Raw genomic sequence first — 20,161 nt, forward strand, 5'->3', positions numbered from 1 at the left:
CAGCGGATGAAGACCAACACGTGACTCATACCTGTTACCGCACACTGTGGCGATGGCCTTGAAGCAGCCAGATGCCAGCTGGTAAGATCCAGTGAAGCAGCGGTCTACGGCCCAGTTGAAAAGATTGCTTTGGTCTGGGTTCAGCTCCAAGAGGAGGATGACCACTTCACACCCCAGACGATGGACCTGATGGAAAACATGGTATCATGCAGAGGAGTCAATGAAAACAGCACGGAAAGTGCAAACTAAAGAAACTGAGATTTGATTGAAAAACACGTTGACCTACCCGTAGGTCATGGCAGGCCAAGATATTGTCCAGCCATTTGTAGAGATAGCCGTCAGTAGAAAGACCCACGTTGTCAAAAACTGGACCACAACACAGAACTGCCGACATAGCCTGCAAGATAAAAGTTGATTTAATGATGATAAAAAAATTAAAAAAAAATTCTCTTAGTTCGCTACCGTTGGTCCTTGACCCCAACTGCTCATGCTTCGTCAAAAAATACATCTGGATGAAATGATCTAGTCAAAGGAAGGGAGCAACTGAAAAGCACTCTTCTGAGTGAGTGAGGTTAGCTCACCTTGAGAGCACAGTACTGGTAGCGGGTGATCTGGTGGTTGCGATCGCTGTAACGATCAAGAGGAGTGAACATGACGCTGAAAGGTCCCGCCCACTGGCTGAAGAGGATGAAGAGATGGTGCCTCAGAGACTGTTGAGGGAAGAGGAAGCGTCTGTGGTGGACTATGAAAACAAAGTGTGGGGGAGAGAAAGAGAAACCAGACAATGTTCGTATGAGAGAAAGTTCAAGTCAAAATTAGGGATATTACTGACTGAAATCATGATAACTATTACATTTAAATGTATTGTGGGATAGTGGAACATCACAATAATAATAATAACAGAATTTACCAGGAACACACTGGATGAGATTAGCAACCATCCCGCTGAAATGTGCTCTGATGTCTTTTAGGATGTCCAGCTCTTTCTCGTTCTCAGCCTCCAGAAGCATCCGCGTGAGGTCTACATACTCAAGGAACAAGGCGCCCAGAGCCAGGGAGTCGCGCTCCAGAGCTCCGTTGGTGCTGCAGAGAGAAGAGAGGAATCAGATGATCATCAAAGGAAGCTACAAATGGATGCAAATGGGACAAGAAGGTATATCCAGCATTCAATTATTCATCATTTCTTTACAGGCCATTAGCCTCAGTGCAATAAGAAATATCAAAACATCTAGTCTCCAACTTCCCACACTGTTCCTCTACAGTATTGCACTGAAGTTAACGTCAGCATGTTAATTTGTTTCCCTGTGAAGTGAAACTGCCTGGCGGCCCCCCACACGAGACACACCCCACTGTTTTCTATTTTATTTTACAAAAGTACAGCTTGTCCTGTTCGATGATGTGCATGAACACTACCTGTCACTGATAACTCCTGCATTAGCCAGCAGCTCAAAGATCCTGAGGAGCTGCAGCCTGAGAAGGTCACGTCTCTCTCGACGCTTCTTGTTCTGAAAGCACAAACAGGACGACACTCAAAACTCGGATAATTGTGCAAGGGATGCAACAAAAGTATGTTAATGAATAGATATCTAGATTGTTTATGAGTAAAAAACTATTTCCTACAGGACAGTACAAATAATGCATGAGCTCTTTTTCATAAATAATAAATTACTGACCAATGGAAAACATCTCTAATGGCTATGATGCAGCGCTCAACTTTAAATACACTTCTACACTTGCATCATCCATCATCCATGAAAACACATCACTGTAATATATCATCATCTTCTTTCACGTTTCCCATCAGGGATGAATAGTTTATCTAATCCTGTTTGTGAGCATTCTGTGTTTTTGTGTGTCTGCGGTGTGTTTGTTACCTCAGGCCTGCGCTCCAGAGCTTCCTTCATCAGTGGATGGAGCTCTTCGACCAGCTCCCTGTGAAGAAAGACGATAAAAAAGTGGGGGGTTAATTTATTACCAAACTGCTATGTTGATAAATGAGACTGAACGCGGAACTGTGTGTATAAACCATCTATCTTTTGCAACTCAATTGTCACATGCCCTGGAACCTCTAATCCCCAAACACAGTCATGACGGACAAATTGGTCTGAGAAGACCTTAATCTCTCTAATAACAATGAGTGGCTTTTTCAGAAAACATTCAAGGTTAAAAATAGATTATCGTCTTTCAAATGAAATACCTCTCTTTCACAAAAGAGCCTCTGTCCTTGGAAAAATGTGATACATCCAAGTCCCTCTAAGAATTCATCTTCTGCTTTCATGACACATATTTTTTCTTTGCTGAATGTCAGAATGGCATGCCGCTCACCACAGTAACGACAACAATGTCCAGACGGATGGGAATGAGTAGCGACGAAGTCGACATAAAGAAACTACAGAAACAACAACTTTCTTATGAACCAGATGAAGTCAGATATCTAAAAGAGTGACTTTTCCCTCTATTCAAAGCATGACTTAACACCCGAGATAGGCACAAGGCACAAAGAAACAATATGACGCAATAAAGTCTCCAACAATACTCTGCAGTAAATCACAAATGGATTTTTGTTATAAATAATTCGGCATCTTAGTAGAAAAGACATGCACAATGTAAGTTGGGTGTTTTCTTGTGCTTCTTTGTGTTTCAGTACCTGAATACCAGAGCATTTGTGCAGCCAAATCCAAGCACAAGAGACTCCGTGATCTCCAGACTCTCGGCTCTCATCAGCGGGACGAGCTGTTTCAAAAGCCAGGCCACAGATGGAGTGCCTATCACCTACAAAACACACACAAATAGATGATTAAACCACATTAATAATATTAAATTGACTCAAACACTTTCACAGTTTTGCTTGGATTATTTTCCAAATTTTTACTCCTCTACATCTTGAAAAGTTACATTGTTTGGATGGACAATTTTATCACTCCTGTGACAGACTGATGAAGAAAATTGTATCTGCAACAATTTTTCACAACACAGCAATGTTTAAATGAGAGCCACAGCTAGTAAATGCATTATTCTGTAAAAATATAATGAACTTACAAATTATTTAACAAATAGTTAAATAATAGTTTCATCAATCCACTTGTCACATTTAAAATATGACTAAATAGGGCTGGTTTAAAGGGTTAAATTAGTTTTTTTTAGAGGTGAGAGTCTGCAATGAAAAGATTTGTGGGTTTTATCGCTTTGGCAGAAAAAAACAAACATTTAGAGAGCTGACTCAACAAACAAGATGTGGACACATTAACCTTGGATGAAAGAAATGACGATGAGTACTAATGTTTTGCAACTTTATGTGAAAAATAATTGATTCGATCAAACAAACGGTTGACCTTCTGGGTTGGCCTTTTTGTGTTTTTTTCAGTCTTCAATATGAATAAGCTTATAAGCATATATATAGTTTAGAACCTGAAACCGTGATATATCTTTGGAGTACACAAACACACACCTTGTTGTCGTAGGTGACACTTCCATCCGGTGTGGTGGCGGTGATCTCAGGTGTAGAAGCTCTGAGGTGCCCTGGGGACATGATGCTCGGCTTAGCTACTCCCAAACATAGGATCAGGTAATTACGCCACAGTGAGATGTAGTTGTCGCTGGAACCTGCCGTGCTGGTCTTTTTTGCATTCACTGGACTGCTGCAGAGACACAGGAGAAAAAAAGCCCCGTGTTTTATTGAATTAGTTTTGGGGTTATTAAAGGTAATATAGATGATTGTCTCTTACTTGGGGTCAACCAGTGGCAGCAGCAGCTGAAGTCGAGTGAAAACGTAAGGCCAGGCGTATCCCAGAGCAGTGGGGCAGTGTTTGGGCAGATGCTCTTGGCGTAAGAAGATGTGCAGACAGAGCACCCAGGGGTCCCTCATACACTGGGCAAAGATCCAGACATGACTGGGGCTCTTCACATCGTATGAACTGCTCACCAGTCGAGCTGTCCACTCCACTAGCCACTGGAGATCCACGTGATGGTTGAGGGGCAATGTGGACTTGCAGAGGAGAGAAGGAGTGAAAATACAGTCCGGTAAACACAAGAAAACTATTTCTGTTACAAGTATGCTATAGCCACAAGAATACTTACAGAGTCAGAGACAGCCACATGAACAAAACTGTCCATTACAGCTGGGCTCAGCTGGTCCATGACCTCTATCATGGGTTTGTCATCATCCTGTAGGGCGAGACATTTATAGAATGAGCTATTTTAACACCAGAGTTGTACAATGCTAAGAAATTCAGTCTGCATGTGCTGCATCTATAATCACAGCTCCAGTCAGATACTCTGACTCTATCTTGCAAATTGAATGCGCTTTCTTCCTTGCAGCCATTTTTGGTCTGCTTCGCTGCATGCTGTACCTCTGCATGTCCTAGAGCTGTGAAGAGGCAGCGTATTTCTCTTAACACGCCGACTGCCAACTTCCTGGTGCTGATCTGACACGAGCAGAGGAGCAGCAGAGCGAGGCCCTCGACCGCGTGGAGCACTGAACAATGCGGGCTTCGCTCTGGCAGTCTGGGGCTGGCCTGATGGAGAAGGGAGAAAATAAGGAAGATGGATTCGGAACCAAAGTCATCTTGGAAAACAAGTCTCGATAATAATACACAATAGCAATGGTGTTTTAGAACAGCAATTATTTTCCAAAAGCATAAATAATGACTAAAGCGTAACATCATCAGAATTGTAGGAGAAAAACTGAGTCAAAAGGTTAAATTGCACTGTACAAACCTCAACTCCACCACGCGTCTTCCCCTGGAGCTGCAGAGCTAACCTCCACTGTGTGAGCAGCTGGAGAAGCAGCTTTACAGACGCATCTTGCAAACCCTGATGGGTGTCTTGGACCTGTAACAATTAAGGAAGATGTGTTTTTAGGTGGGCTGTGGATAAAAATATACCAGCACATGCAGTTATTTCTGAAACAAAATGTGGTTAATTCTTCCAGTGGTCCATTTTCTGTGTATCTTGCAGCTCAAGTGACAATTTTGCAGGCATAGCCTGAAGTAGATGACCTACTTAGAACATAAAATTTAGAAATGACTAATTGTTTTAATATTAAAGTGTTTTCAAATAATTATCACAGAGACTATGAAGTGGTAGTAAAGACCTAGTTTAGAAACTAGCATTGATCAAAACTTTTTTCCATTGATCCAATGATGCATCTCAATTCAATCTCTCAAATATAAGAATATTGAGTTTTGGAATGTGTTTATGCAGGTGATATGTTTGTCATAAATGAGTAAATATGCACGTATATATTGACACGTATTCAAAATAATGGCAAGCCCACACTAAACCTAATCTCACACCAAATGCAAAGCTCTAGTGTTGTTTGTACTTAAGAGGATTTTGTCATGTTCATGTATACCTCACGTAAAAGGAAATGTGTGTAACCAAACAAGACATCTTCTCTCCAGTCTGAAAAATCAAGCAGCAGGCTCTGCAGGGAGTTCTGGGAAATAAGACGGAGCTCGTCGTCCATGTGCACCGTTAGTCTGAGGAAGCAGTTAGAAAACATGAACAAATAGTAATGAACAACATTTTACAGAGGAATACAAACAAGAAAAGCAATGTTATTTTGTCATATGACCACAAAGATTCCTGTCCAGCTGACTTAAAAATGGATGCAATTTTTTGAAGATTAACAAGACTGAACTGAAACTCACCGTGACAGCAGATCAATGAGCTCAGGTTTGGACATGCCATCTGGAAGGATTCGAGGAATGGCAGCAACACACGTCCTGAACAGGTCGATTTTGGGCTTCCTTTCACCTCTATGAAAGATGGAGGGTCACATTAGAATATATTACACTTGGTTTTCAACTTCAGCTTCATCAAACCAAAAAATATACAGGCCATGCTTCCAAAAGTTAACAATATGGTTTGAAATCCAACTAACTCAACATATTTCATGGATGCAGAAAAATGTGCTGAATTGATGCATTTTATAGTTACATACGTGATCATGTCCTCTGGTTCTTTGTTCAGCATCTGAGCACTGGTGAGCATCATGCAACGCCCCACCTCTTTATCCAAGTGTCTCAGGATGTTGTCCAAAGCTTTGCGCACTTGAGAGTAATACAAGGACATGCCTGTGGAGAGCACACGGAGCGGATAGGTGAGGTCTGAGACAATATTCAAATTGCAGCAACCCGAGGGCCTGTACAAACACACACGGACCGATGAGCTTAGCTTCCTCCTCGGTCAGAGTCTTGCTGAGATACGTTTTCTTCTTCTTCAGAGAGTTTCCGGATGGCAGGGTGGCTCCGGTGTTAGGCATGGGAGGCTCTCCGTCCTTCTGCTGCAGAGCATCTGCTATCACCAGGAATGCCCGCAGACCGATGTTCATACGCTGCAAGACAAAAACAAAATAAAAAATTCGTACTACATGCCTGGAAGTAAGTGAATCAGGAGAAAGTCATAGCTGTAATGTAGAAAATCCATGGAAATTGGTAGTGTTTAAAGTTTGAAAATAAAAGTGATTTCTGACTATACTAAAAGCGGTGTACACCTGGAATGAATTGCGTGTCACCAGCAAACCGAAAACGCCGGAGCTACAATCGAACCAGTATTTTCTCACTGTGAGATAGAAGGGTTAACCACTACATTAAATCACTATTATTTATTCACTGTAGTTAGTATTATGTATTATGGGATTTTACTTAAGTTGCTTCTTGATCCTCCACAGATGGATCCAAGTATTACATCCCAACATATTATTGTAATATCTAATACCTTATATATGTTCACAATATCAATGCCTTAGGTTGAGTAATTGTATACAATCAGACTAACAATACAGCACTGCACATTTCAAAGTGCGTCTTTCCTCCTGCTGATGAAGTGAATCCTTCTGCTGGTAGGTGTCCATAAGAGAGCAAGCTGTTCTTTACCTTCTTCGCTGACTACAAATAACAGTTGGAATGCTTATTCCTGTAACATGGCCAGAGGAGGTACACTGTGAATCTGTGTGCAACTGAGTGCACATGACTGAATGCCTGTGTCTGCTCACTTTACCTCTGGGTTGAGACTGAAGGCCTTGGCAGGCTTCCCAACACTCAACAGGTCAAATATGATCTCCTTCATGGCAAAATCCAGTCTCTCCTGAACAGAGGACAGACATACTGGTATTACAGGGTTTCAGAGTCAATGTGGTCGGAGGCAGCAGGTAGGTCTGCAGTCACCAGAGGAACATTTCCATTGTAGAAGAACCAAACAAGAGATCTTAATGTCATCAACACACACTTACAGGCTCTATAAAGTTGTTAGTTGGTAAATGACAGCAGCTTGGGAGCCACAACCTAATATTACAGCATGACAGAGAGGCTCAAAACCAACGGCTGTAACATAGCCACCAAATAAAATCCAATCGATTCCCATAATGGATTCTGGTGAATGTCAAAAATATCTCACGGCCTACATTCAGAACCAGCCTGTATTTGTCATTACTGTTTACCTTTTGGCTAGTTTTGTGCAACTGTGTCAACGAGGGCTTAACATAGAATAAGTCATAATACAGAACAAACAACCCTTTATTTATGTCATCCTGTGGCCAAAATGGATTACCAGCCTACATGTTAGAATTATGAGTTTGTTTTACAGACCTGAGCAATGAACTGGATAATCTTGACAAATATATTGAGGGGCATGTCTCTGGGCACGACGCTGCGACTCCCTTTGGGGAACAGTGTGGAGGTGATGGACGTTAGGCGGCTGAGGGACAAAGAGATGAAAGTTAAAGGTCTCAGTTTAGCTGAAATCTGGTGGCAACTGACCACTGCTAACCAAATTTCTAATAATCATCAAAAGTCGTCTACATTACAATGGCAATCAAATCAAGAAAATTGACATCTTTAGAGTATATTTCTGCCAAACCAAGTAAAAAAACAAAGAAAACAGAGAGAGTGACTGTTACCTTTGGGTGCCAGTGTTGCTCTCACACTTTATCCGGATCATGTAGACCCACAGCAGGCGGTAGAGTGACTCCAGAGCCACACGGGCCATTTTGGGGTCCTTATTCTGTATTCACACACGTCAACAAATACAACATTTTCACACAAATCGTCCAAATACATTAATAAAAATATTCTTCTCAGCCTGAATGCATCGGTTGTATGAACAGTATACACTGGAGGAGTTCCTGGACTGACAGCATGTTCATGCACTCAGGTGCCCCCATCAATCACAGCTTTCAAAGTGCAGTATTTCCCTTCAAGCAACCCATACTGACGGCTAATTTCTAAAAGCTGAAGCAGGTTTACGTGGCGCTAAAGCTTGTTGAGTAAATTGGAAGAAATTTACTACAGCTGGCACATCATTTCAGCTCAGGCGTAACACTGAAACATTGAATTGGGATAACAATAACTGCCACAAGATTCATTTGTGATTGTGTGACAAAAGCTGACCTTGAGATTTGAGAGGCAGTTGTTGAGGAAAATGTGCCAGCGGCTGAGGAAGAACTGCTTCTGACTGACGCACAGCAGGCAGGTCACCAGAGGATACAGAGCCTGGTGTGAGGAGAGAGGTCAGAAGGGAAACAAAAGCATCACAAACAGGACAATTCACAACCCTCAGAGCAGTTACAAAGGAGTAATTGGTAGCCCCTAGTTCTCACTACTTCTATTCATTAACGATGCAACGCATCACTGCGCGGACACAAAGTTTATTTACAAAATCAAAGTCAATTGGTTTCCAAGTTTGATATCAAATTTACAAATTCAAAATAAAATAAAAGTTAGTTGTGAACAGGTCCTTAGATAACAAATATAGTAGTGGTGAAAAGTAAAACTCATGCACATTTTTATATGCTGTTATCTGCCCCTTTTTATTTTCTTTAAGAACAAATAGGAAAATCAATACGGGACAATGAGATTGAAGCTTGTCTCCTAGCTGTTCAAACACCCTACACACAATGCAAATGTGCATGCAGATCATTCTTCCCCAACAATCAGTGTGACCCCAGGTACACATTTGGTGTGCGTCATTTAACTGTCAGTACTTTGTTATCTGCCTCTTCCTCAGAATGTAAAAGAATAACAATTATGGAAATGCACCACATTTCAGTCATTCCCATCATATCTGTCCATTGTGCTCGTTCTGACATCGCAGGTTATTGTTTGTTGTTGTGCATGCCTGCGCGCTGTGCTTGTGGGGAAAAGTGAACAGAAACTTTTGTGTTTGAAGGGGTGTGTTGAGTCACGGCAACATGGGTGGCTTAGGAGTATTTGGGGAATCCATCAGAGGAGGCATGCATACCGGCAGGGTGGCATGTCTGCAGCCCTGAGGACAAGAGTGTCTGCCACAGCGGCTGGAAGCCGAGCACGTATCACAAATAGCACATCTACAGTGAGCAGCAGTAATGCAACTCAGCAGCCACATGACATGTTCTCTTATCAAATGTGCCCATCAAATGGCTATGGAATACCTCACTTAGGTGGAGGAACATGTTGGAAAAAACTATGGCGCCACAAGTACGAAAAATGTGGTTTTTGACGTCTAGATTTTGTGGTCTAAATGTTTGGACACTGTCCGAGGCGAACCCTGCCTTTGCTCATTATTAGCATCAGCATTTGGCTCCAGCGTCCTGCAGCCATGCACTGGATAAAACCAGACGGAAGATTGATTTTGAATTTTATTGACATAAAAGATTTTGTTTTTCATCAAAGCTATGTACATTGTGTTGTATTTTTCCTTGTTTTTATCCTATTTGTTATTATTGTGCATTTGCTGCCATTCATGTTTGTTGATGTTAAACATTATGAATGGCCTCCTTGTCAGTGAAATTAGCTGTACAAAAATATTCGCCTTGTTTGTAAACTCTTCATAGTCAAAACAACACAGTTCTCACTTGCTCCATTGCTCCACTGTGGTACGAGTATTTGCCTCTCGTATAACTGTCTGTTATCTTACTTTTTCTGGTGACTTTCATATGTTTAGTGTGACATGACACACTCTGGAAATGTCACAAGTACGCCTGCTAAGGTTTTAGTAAAGGTGTAAAGAAAAACACTGCAGTCATCAACATTTCTGAAACAAATTAAAAGATAAGGACTATAAAGTGACTTAACGGTTTTCTGTGTTAAAAACACTACCATACAAGAAATAACTGTATTATAGGAAGGATGAGTAAACAACAACTTTGAAATTAAATAATCTATTGAATGTTGGAAGTTCTACAAAAAACCTTTTTGGCAGTGGCAAAGAGACGTTTCTTACCAATCCTGAAAATAAGGGGAGTTTTATTGCAGGCTTGTTCACATGAGACCACTATTTTAATAAAGAAGATGTACTGCAGCTGATGTGCTGATTCCCCTGGCCTGCTGCCATGCTGTGGGCAAATATTACCCATCTGGCACCTCTTCAAAATCTACCCTGTTTACTGCTGCTCTGTCTGCCTCCCATTGCTAAGCTAAAAGCCCACGTGCTACAGAGTTACAGTAAGTGCTCTCACCGAAAAGCAGGTAATGGAGAGGAAATGAAGACAGATGACCAGTAATGAAACCGAGTGGAGGGAGAAAACTCACCAGAGAGTGTTTCTTTCTCGAGGACAGGTCCAGCGTGGTGTCGTGCAAACTCTCCACGAAGTTTCGTAGACATGGCACGTTCACCTCGTTCTTCACGGTCTGAGGAGGGATGAATCAGTCAAGCTTCATCAATACTTATTTCTGTGTACATAGAATTAAAAGGTAAAATAACAAAATATTTGATAATCCACGATGTAGTGCTGATTCATCTTATTCTCCTTCTTCTCTCATGTTTACACTGAACTGTCCAACAATATTGTCTCTCGAATGTACATTTTCCTGTCCCCGCCGCTCACTCCCAGTGAAAACATCAACATTCTCAGCTTTGCCAACTCCGGTTCAGCCTCCTGACCACTGGTCAGTGCCGCTGTTTTCGAAATGGTTTCACTACCATCCGGCAGGCCCTCCCCTTTAACCCAGCTGGGACTCTTGTATCGCTCCTAACCCTGGTCTCCATCCAGTCCACCCTCCATTGTAAAGTTGACTCCAAGTAAATCACAATAAACTATAAATGGATAATTTAAATGTTTTCATAAAAATATAAAACGCTGGTAATAAAAGATCCAGAGACATACAATTAGAAATGATCAATTTTACAAAAATTTACTTTAAACCTAGATTCAGAAGTTTCAATGATTTTGTACCTCTTGTTAGATTTTGTTTGAGAGCCTCAGAAGATAAAGGCAGAAAGCCACATCACTAAATGTGTCTGCTTGGACTGCACAACCAACATGTGAAATGTGGGTATTCTTTCTGCTCAACAAACCAGAAATGGGAATGTTAAAATAATTTGGCCTGCTACTGGTAAACGTAAAGGGAATAAATCCTTCTTGTGGATATCCTTTATCGAAGTTAATCTAACCCAAAACCCAGTGTACTTGTATTTACTGTATAAAGAAAAACTGATGTGGATGAAGCTTATATTCACATTGTTCTTACAAGATCACCACTGTGGCCATGGCACAAACTTTTCAAAAGGCCAATAGTTCCCTTAATCTCACTCTGGCTTTAAGGTGGATTTGCACTCCTTCGAATAGTAAAAAAAAAAAAAAGCACTTACAGCAGCTACAGGAACAAGTATTTCCACAAAGAGTCCGGCTAATGAGTGCTTAATGTCTTTATCCTTCACTTCCAGAAAGTACTGTGCACACTCCTGCAAACACAAAGAAAGAGAATGTCAGTCAGAATATTTTCATTATCGCCAGTTCTTCTGCAAATATCGGTTCTCATTTCTACACATATGATCTAATAGACGACAAACATGATACCTAAATCACAGGAAAGCATTAGTGGATAAAGTGTATAATGAGATAGTTTACCGATGTGACATGAAGAAACAACCAAACTGCTCAGATAATCTCTCATCATCCAAATGGCACCAGATCGGGCTTATAAAACTAAGCTATCATGTAATATGTATAAAAGCCCACATGATATCATTCAATATGATGAATTTTAAGTTTTGATATAAAGCCAATAATGAAAGATCAATCTCTCAGCCTCTTCTCTTGCTTTGACGGCAAATAAATAACACTGAGTATCAAATGATTTCAACTCTGTGTACCTGCATGAACTGAAAGGAGGCCTCGAAGTCTTCCACTGGGTACATTTTAATGCGGAAAAACTTGAGTCCCATGATGAGGCTGATGGTAGACTGGATGACGTAGGGGTTCTGCTCCTTCTGCCTCAGCTCCTTGAGTTCAGAGATGAACTTCTTCCTCACTGCTGGGAACCTGCCGGAGAGGTAGTAGCCAGATGTGAACCCGCTGTTTTGTTTAGTTTTTTCTCCTTTTGACAATAAGCTGTGAGATTCCAGTTGATGAAATGCAGTATAAAAATATTTTGTGATTTGCTGTAACTCTAACTTTGTAATTTTTTTTCCCACAACTACACAGGGGTGTATGTTGCTCTGTATGTGGCCACCATCCAGATAGATTTGACCAACAGTACTCAGCAGGCCTAAATTTAGAATGGCATCTGGAGGGGTGATGTGGAGGGAATATGTGTGTGTGTGTGTGTGTGTGTTGCACATACTTTCACTTGTTTTGCTGGGGTTACCGCAGCGGTTAAGTAAGTAGAAGAGTCATCAGCTTTGTGTTTAGTGTTAAAATAAGACACACATAAACACTGCGATCCATAAACCAAGCTGGAAGCGCATGGTGACGGTGCCGGGAATGAAATAAACCGCGCACAGACGTCGGCGCGCAACCTTTTCATACGTCTGTGTAGGAATAGTACGCCACACAATAAATAACACAGGAAAGTGGTGTTCGAAATCACCTGAGAAAATTAATCAAGCGGAAAACCAATCATACACGCAGAAGGAAGTCCAGATTTGCTACACGAGGTCCCCGAGTAGTGAATTCTATCCATCGGGAGATTAATGATAGTGTCAAAGGGTGTGTGTCCATGTGGTGTGTATGTGTGTGGGATGACAGTGTCTGAGGTTTCCTGTACATCCTGATCTCACAGTAATGTGCTCCTTAAAAATGGGAACAGCTTTCACCTCTCATCACACACGACATTACACAGTTGAAGGACCACCATCTAGTCATTATCATTGCACACACACAGACACACACACACACACTGATGGCACATGCACACACACTTTTTCACGAACACACCTCACAGGAAATGACAGTCATTACCACCTAGATTTTGTCACTTGCGCTGCGGTCAAAGAGAAGCATTTGTAATTGGCATTTCGACTGAAAACGGGGTCAAGAGGAGGACAGGTGGCCACACATTTCATTTTTACCCGAGACAAAAAAGCAGCAGCTGCAACATGACCTGGTTAATAATTCCCACTAAAAGCAAGAGGAACTTTATCCTACGAGTGTAAATAAGACTGAATTTTCTGACTGTTAGCGATAGCCACTCGCACAATAGAGTGAGCCCGCTCGGACAAAACTGAGACAACGTGGCCGTCCTCTCCGTTAGATAGAGTACTGTCATAATGAGAAAATCAAGAAAATCTGATTGACTTTTTTATTTTTTTTTTTATATTTAAAGTCAACTACACTGAAAAATCTACAACACTGAATTGACAAAATTCTCAATAACAGTGAGGATTTGAATGAACTTTATCGTCTCTGTCCATCCATCCATCCATCCATCCATATTTAGGTTCATGTCAGGATAAAGCAGCTCACCACTAACCAGTACATCACCCTACAGCCGATTCTCAGTATCTTAAATGTAATGTATATACATATATTCGACTATTAATTCATTGGGGGGATACACACATACTGCAAAATGATTTATTTTCTGGACTTAAGGAAGTCAAATGTACCTTGACTGAGCAACAACTCCCACTACTTCAGCATAGAGGTCAGCCACTATGTGCATGTTGCCTGTGTTGGGTCCAAGATACCTACAAAGTAAAAACACAAGGACGACAGTCAACATCAATCCCATACAACTATCCCTAAAAAATAGACAATGGCATTATTGTGATCATTCTTCTTACCCTTCCTTGTATTTGAAGTGCTTAAAAGCCAAGTTTATAACTTCCTGAATGAGTCCATCCAAAAGAGGATGGAGGGGGATCTGAATGAAGGGAAATAACATCTAAGTTCAGCTTGCAGTCTAAAAAGGAAACTAGTGTGCAGTACAGTTACATGAAACAATGAAAAGAACTGAAATACGCCAATGAGTCTCGATATTTGTTTAGCTTAGTTCCACTTCCACATCTGCTCACCTGATGTCAAGCAAGATGTTAATAGAGGAAGAGCACGATACTTGGTATTGAGTTTGTTTGCACACTTTTTACAGAAATGATGTATCCATCTGTGTAGTGTTTGATATGCTTCTTCGTCTTCTAAAATTTCCAACCAGGACACATGCAGCATCATGAAAATTCATTCAAAATGCTAAAAAACAAAACTCACCTGCTTCAAAACTTCTATAAGCACTAAGGAAAACATGAAGTCTATGGCCAGATCCCTGCGCTCCAATAGGTAGTCCTTCTGCTGCTCATCACTGGAAAAAGACAAGACATCATTTGTCACATTAAATCTGATGGTGTTAATCCTTCACAGGGACCCCAGTGTACACTAATGTTCAATTATTATTATTATTAGTAGTAGTAGTTGTAGTAGTAGTAGCAGTAGTTTAATGTAGGCTGACCATGCATAATACATATGACAGGGGAATACAGAAATACTAAAACAACTATGTTTTAATGAAATATCTGAATGTAAACGCTTCAAACGATTGTGTTTCGCATTGTCTCTATGAAAAAATATATAATATAGTTTAAATATTTGAATCTCGTGTTAGTTTTGTTAGTAAATGTCGAAGAGTTACTCTTAGGATCCTCAGCGAGGCCTCACTTGTGAGGTTTCTCGTCTGTTTCACATATTTGTTCTCCATGATTGAAGACCTGTGAAATATGTCAATAAGACATTCTTGAGTACGTGGACACGGAGACCTGGTTTTGTCCGCTTACTTTTTTGACTTGGTGTTGGCTCTGGGTCGATATTCATGGGACTCGTCCTCCAGGCCGTTCTGGCGCTTGTACCAGTCAAACAATGTCTTGAGGATGGACGGCAGGCAGTACTCTGCCAGGGAGCTCATTGTGCTCATCAACTGCTCGGGAGAGAGGAGCAGGAAGGGATGAAAAGAATGAAAAATAAAGTCAGGGAAAAGTTTCATGAATTCAGAAATATAAGCCAATAGTACAGCAAGTTTTATACGACAGGAGAAAAAGGGGGCAGAAGCATATATTGGCAGCGACACATTCATCACACACACCTGGTCGAACTGCGGGTCTTCTCCTCTCTGCAGGGATTTGTTAAGTGGCTTCTCCTGAGAGATAAGGACAAAGTAAAAACTTGTATTCATATTAAAGAAGATAAAACTTTTTCTTACTAATGTGTGACGCAAAAAAAAAAATCCAAACACCAATTCCTTATAAGCGCAGCGCAGCATTGCTATGATCTTCCTTTGACAGACTTTTAATTTTATAGTCTTTCAGAATTCTTTTATTGCTTCACATCTGAATGATGCCGTAAAATAAACTTGCCATGTTGAAATTCAACATATGTTGACTTGAACAAACTTTAACTGATGAATATATGGTGGCCAGTTTGAAATTAAAACAAAAGATGACTCAATTGTGGGTCGTCACCATAACAGTCCAAGGTGCAGAAATGATTTCATTACTTCCTGGTCATGAATGTTAATTGTGGCAGAAAATCCTTGTGATACAAGGCTAATTTGAAGGTCAGACGCTAAGGATTACACAGTGTAGACATCATTTCCTCTGAATGAAAACGATTAGTCAGCATAAACTGTCATCAACAGCTTCTCGGAATAGCAAAGTCAGAAGAAATGTCCAGGAAGAGAAAAGGAAAAAAGAAGCCTCTCACCAGTGGCTCGGCCATGATGATCCGAATCTTGCGCTCTGAGAGCAAGGTGAAGTTGGCAAACAAGCTTTTGAGGACGAACTCGCCCGGCTTGCTCTCGGGGTCCACGTTGACGGGCGCCATGATGACAGGACCCTTCCTCTCTCCCAGGGTTCCACTGACTGGCGGGAGAGGCGGCTTCAGTCCCACCGGAGAAGCTAGAGAGAGTTAAGACAGGTCAGTCAGAACAAAGTCTGACACTTTGGCCCAACTTCAGTTAAAACCATGATTATTAATTACCTACATTGTTTCTCCCCTAAATTCATGTATTTGTTGAATATGAACAGGCAGACTAATGTGCCATGCTGCTACAGTGTGAGCTCTGTTCTTGTTACTTGCGTGCTGTTCGGCAAATGAGGACCAGTGAATAAATGCTGAATTATGGATTGGTTGTCCTCCTTTGCAATGTTTCCACAGATTCCTAACTTAACCAGAGATGATCTTCTAAGAAGTTGTCTAAATCACACTCACACTAAAGCAAGTGTTGCTATCATGTCAGTTTTGTTGAGGGTTTCACTGATTTCTGACTCAGGGAGCGAATACAATGTTTGATGAGCTCATTCCTCACAGAGAACAAACAGCTGAGTCACAGGCCCTCTTGCAGTCTCTCCCCGAGTTAACGTCTTAATAAACTTAATAAGAACAAACGAAGAAACAGAAATTGTTCATGCTAGAATCATGGCATTTTATTAGTTAGCTACAGTCATGACAAATTAATGTGGTTCAGGTTTCACAGAGGACAAACTCCATGCTTGCACATTCTTTCTCATGGTGCCATTAAAAACACTTGGTAGTTTTTATGTCTTGTGAGATGTAGTATTAAACGGGGGAGGAAAAATAGTTTGGAGAGGGTATGAGTGAAAGACGGACAACAGACAGGGACATAAATATCTGGGGTTGAGAGCGTTTCCGGCCATGCATCTCCCAGAATATTGACATGCACTTAAAATAGAACAAAGTCATTGCAATGAGACGTCACGTATTCAAAACATTAGTGATTATGCACCGAGAGCTTCAGCGAGAAGAAATGTGCACGTGATTCAGCAGAGACTATTGATGCTCGGGATGACTCATGAGTCAACCAATGCAGTCACCTAAAAAAACCACAACACACATTTCAGGATGACGGAAGCTTGAGTGACTGCAGTTAATGTGCAGGTTGATACACTGAGAGAAACAACATTTGTGAAATACGCCACATTTTTTCCAGAGCTGTTTCTTCTGATGAGTGTAAAGTTAACAACATCAGGTCTTACTGACCTTTAATGATCACGTTACCTGACCTCACAAGAGGGCTGAAATGTAAATTCTAAGTCCCGGACCGGACGGATCTCTTGGCCTCGTACACAGAAACCTATTTGTCTGAAACCTGAGAGCTCGTACGATGCAAACGTATGTGCATGTGAAAGCACACTCCTGTAGGCTTACCAAGGCCCTTGATGAAGCTGATGACACTATGCCTGCTCCATTTAGTTGGCACTTCCATGGTGAAGACAGCAAGACAGAGACACAGTGTGTAAAACGGGAAGAAACAGTAGGATGGAGGAGGAATGGAACTTTACACAGTGTAAGATACAGCTGCCATCATCTACAATTAAAAGTCATTTCTTGCGAGAGATTAGCGCCACTGAGGACGTTTGTCCTTATTATCCCGCTTTTCCACTATTCCACCATGTCAGGCACTTCAGGCGTCACAGTGATGTTCGGTTTTGGCACTCGGCCGTATTAACCAAAGCTGAAAACGTGAAGCTCCATCCTTCAGAAAGTGACAGACAGGTGGAGTGGATGACAGGTGCCTGAGGCCAGAAAGAAAGTGGTCATGACAGCAGGATCACAACTGTATTCCACATTGAGTCCAAGCAGGCGACATGCTGCATCCAAGGACCACAAAGGCCGAAGCCAAAGTAAAACTGCTTGAGCATGGACAACCCAAGGGCGACTCTCAGAGCTGAGAGCTGCAATCCCAAAAGAAGAGATGGTGCGAGGACTTCTCAGAATAACAGAGAATCAAAGCGGGATCTTTCTGTAGAGTGAACACTTCCAACAGGGGGCAAGAAATATTCCATGGTTCTTCTCCTGAAGAAGCTTGTTCTGAGCGGAGGCAGTGTAGGACCTCATGCTTGAGTGCTTTATGAGCCTCCAGGCCGACAATCAGTTTCTACTTTAGTTTCTGCGCCGCCTCAAGCCTGCCATCATTTCCCCGTATGGCAGCTCCCGTGACCTTGGAATCCGCCAGGCCCATTGGAAAGAAGAATAGAAATGAAGTGCTTCTTTTGAGTGCATCTGTGGCTGTTCTTAAGTTGCCAGTAGCAGTTAAGTAAAGTCTGTTCTTGGTGGAGCTCTGACCAGAGGAGTTGGGCTGGAATTTCAACACTGCTCCGAGAGAGAGCCGAGGGGCGGAGAGAGGCGCTATATATAAACCGCTGGCGGTCACTCTCTTACATACCCACCACTCCCACTGACCCTTACTCATGCTCACGCACACACAAACACTAATGCACAAGTACACACTGGTGCACGACACCGTAGATCAGGAAAAGTCAATAATCTGATTTAACTACAAAGCAAATGGTTGTAATCTCATTCAATATAAAGTTGACTGCTAACTGAGATAATCCACTACAGCTCCTTAATTATGTCTGTGTGTGTGTGTGTGTGTGTGTGTGTGTGTGTGTGTGTGTGTGTGTGTGTGTGTGTGTGTGTGTGTGTGTGTGTCCACGTGTCAGTACAGAGGAGACACGAGAGCAGGAAGACGTAACAAATAAATGCTGTTAACGCACCGATACACTTCCTGCCACCCTTGCAGACAGCATGACTCTGCATTTTAAGAGATGAGTCAGCAGCAGAAATCGATCATATCCAGTCAATACAGGCCTTTCTCAGTTCAATCACCTTTTATATGGCGACACATTAAACTTTTAGTTAAAGAAGACAGAATTTTTGTTGTAGTGTTGGTTGGACAAACAGTTTTTTGTTTCAAAAATGTCAAATATTTCATGCACAGACTGGTGAAAATCAAAAACATAAAGTAGTGAGACACGTCGACAGAATTTACATCTGCACGTCAAGTTTACCTTCATCACGCCACCAGAGAGGCACGCTGACATGATGAACAGACACATGGTGCATCAGGAATGCACCTGTCAAACATAAGTCAGTACTCTAAGGTTGAAACTCGGGTCGAGAACTGAACTTTGTTTGTTCGTATACATCGACACAAATTTGTAAAAAGATAAATCAATCCTGAGCTCGCTTAAACAAACTGTTGCCAGTCGGTGAGTGCTGCGGGTTGTGATTAGTCACTTTTAAAAGCAGATGACACTTCCCACAATGACACAATGATCTGGCAGGTGGAAACCTGTATGACAACCTCTCAAGGCGTGTGACGTGTGTTAAGGCGATTTTCACTGTGTTACCTGTAGCTATGTTATCTGAACAAAATGACTCTTAGTCAGCTAAATATGACCGTTTATAAACCTCAAATTTGTCCCAGTGGGAAGTATTGTCTTTTAATCATCTGGTGAGTTCAGAGGAAGAACAGGAAGGTTAACATTTTTTTATATTTAATGTCTTTTAAAGATGAGATATCCTTTATGATATTGTATAGACGCCTACACAATGAATTTGGTTGTGCTAAAACTGAAATGGAGTTTGCATGTTCTCCATGTGCATGTTTGGGTTTTATGCAAGTCCTATGAGAAATATATATATTTTTGGACTGTTGTACAAAACAGAGATGTGAGGATGTTCGGTTGATTTTCTTTTTCTGTGTTTCCTCTGTGAACTTTTGAGCCTAGTCAGCTGGCACTGGCTCCAGTGCCCCTTCACCCTGCGTTGGATAAAGCCGTTTAAAAGATGGATGGAGGCAAGTGTATTCAGAGCTCCGGCGTGATGAGCTCAGCTGTTTATCTACTGATTTCACACATTGAGAAACATGCACAGAGAAACAAACCCAACCTGGCCTAAAAACGTTTTTTTTTCTCAGCTTTCACGCATGCAGACTTCCATCGTTATCGCGACCTTGGAGCAGCAGTCTTGGTTTGAATTTTTTCCTTATGAGTGAAAGAAAACAACAAGTTAAAGATCTCATGCCTGTGATTGTTTTTATCGCTTTGTTTTATTGCGTAACCGTACTGATTGAGAGAGGACCAATAATTGATCTCATTAAATTACGTTGTATCACAGCGTACCTCCTGTGGACAGTAACCTTCAAAACAAGGTCTCCACACATCTGTTTTT

General features: G+C 41.5%; 1 protein-coding gene across 1 annotated transcript in view; it reads right to left on the bottom strand.

The window, feature by feature from the left end:
* fryb (furry homolog b) overlaps window positions 1-16,071 on the bottom strand; it is a 35,387-nt gene extending 19,316 nt beyond the window's left edge. The window contains exons 1-29 of the mRNA XM_080483906.1: window positions 15,887-16,071; window positions 15,270-15,323; window positions 14,965-15,104; window positions 14,405-14,495; window positions 13,984-14,063; window positions 13,807-13,887; window positions 12,073-12,241; window positions 11,569-11,661; window positions 10,509-10,607; window positions 8,391-8,492; window positions 7,901-8,004; window positions 7,590-7,698; window positions 7,003-7,089; window positions 6,166-6,337; window positions 5,945-6,077; window positions 5,652-5,759; window positions 5,354-5,480; window positions 4,717-4,830; window positions 4,350-4,514; window positions 4,078-4,164; window positions 3,726-3,985; window positions 3,449-3,638; window positions 2,648-2,772; window positions 1,875-1,932; window positions 1,414-1,505; window positions 911-1,083; window positions 582-742; window positions 287-397; window positions 32-186 (exon numbers count right to left, since the gene is read on the bottom strand). Coding sequence (XP_080340032.1) covers window positions 32-186; window positions 287-397; window positions 582-742; window positions 911-1,083; window positions 1,414-1,505; window positions 1,875-1,932; window positions 2,648-2,772; window positions 3,449-3,638; window positions 3,726-3,985; window positions 4,078-4,164; window positions 4,350-4,514; window positions 4,717-4,830; window positions 5,354-5,480; window positions 5,652-5,759; window positions 5,945-6,077; window positions 6,166-6,337; window positions 7,003-7,089; window positions 7,590-7,698; window positions 7,901-8,004; window positions 8,391-8,492; window positions 10,509-10,607; window positions 11,569-11,661; window positions 12,073-12,241; window positions 13,807-13,887; window positions 13,984-14,063; window positions 14,405-14,495; window positions 14,965-15,104; window positions 15,270-15,323; window positions 15,887-16,006 — 3,560 coding nt within the window. The 5' untranslated portion in view covers window positions 16,007-16,071. The remainder of the gene's footprint in view (window positions 1-31; window positions 187-286; window positions 398-581; window positions 743-910; window positions 1,084-1,413; window positions 1,506-1,874; window positions 1,933-2,647; window positions 2,773-3,448; window positions 3,639-3,725; window positions 3,986-4,077; window positions 4,165-4,349; window positions 4,515-4,716; window positions 4,831-5,353; window positions 5,481-5,651; window positions 5,760-5,944; window positions 6,078-6,165; window positions 6,338-7,002; window positions 7,090-7,589; window positions 7,699-7,900; window positions 8,005-8,390; window positions 8,493-10,508; window positions 10,608-11,568; window positions 11,662-12,072; window positions 12,242-13,806; window positions 13,888-13,983; window positions 14,064-14,404; window positions 14,496-14,964; window positions 15,105-15,269; window positions 15,324-15,886) is intronic.
* Window positions 16,072-20,161: the final 4,090 nt, after the last annotated feature.

Source organism: Lipophrys pholis, assembly GCF_963383615.2.
Source record: "Lipophrys pholis genome assembly, chromosome: 16".
Lineage (NCBI taxonomy): Eukaryota > Metazoa > Chordata > Actinopteri > Blenniiformes > Blenniidae > Lipophrys > Lipophrys pholis.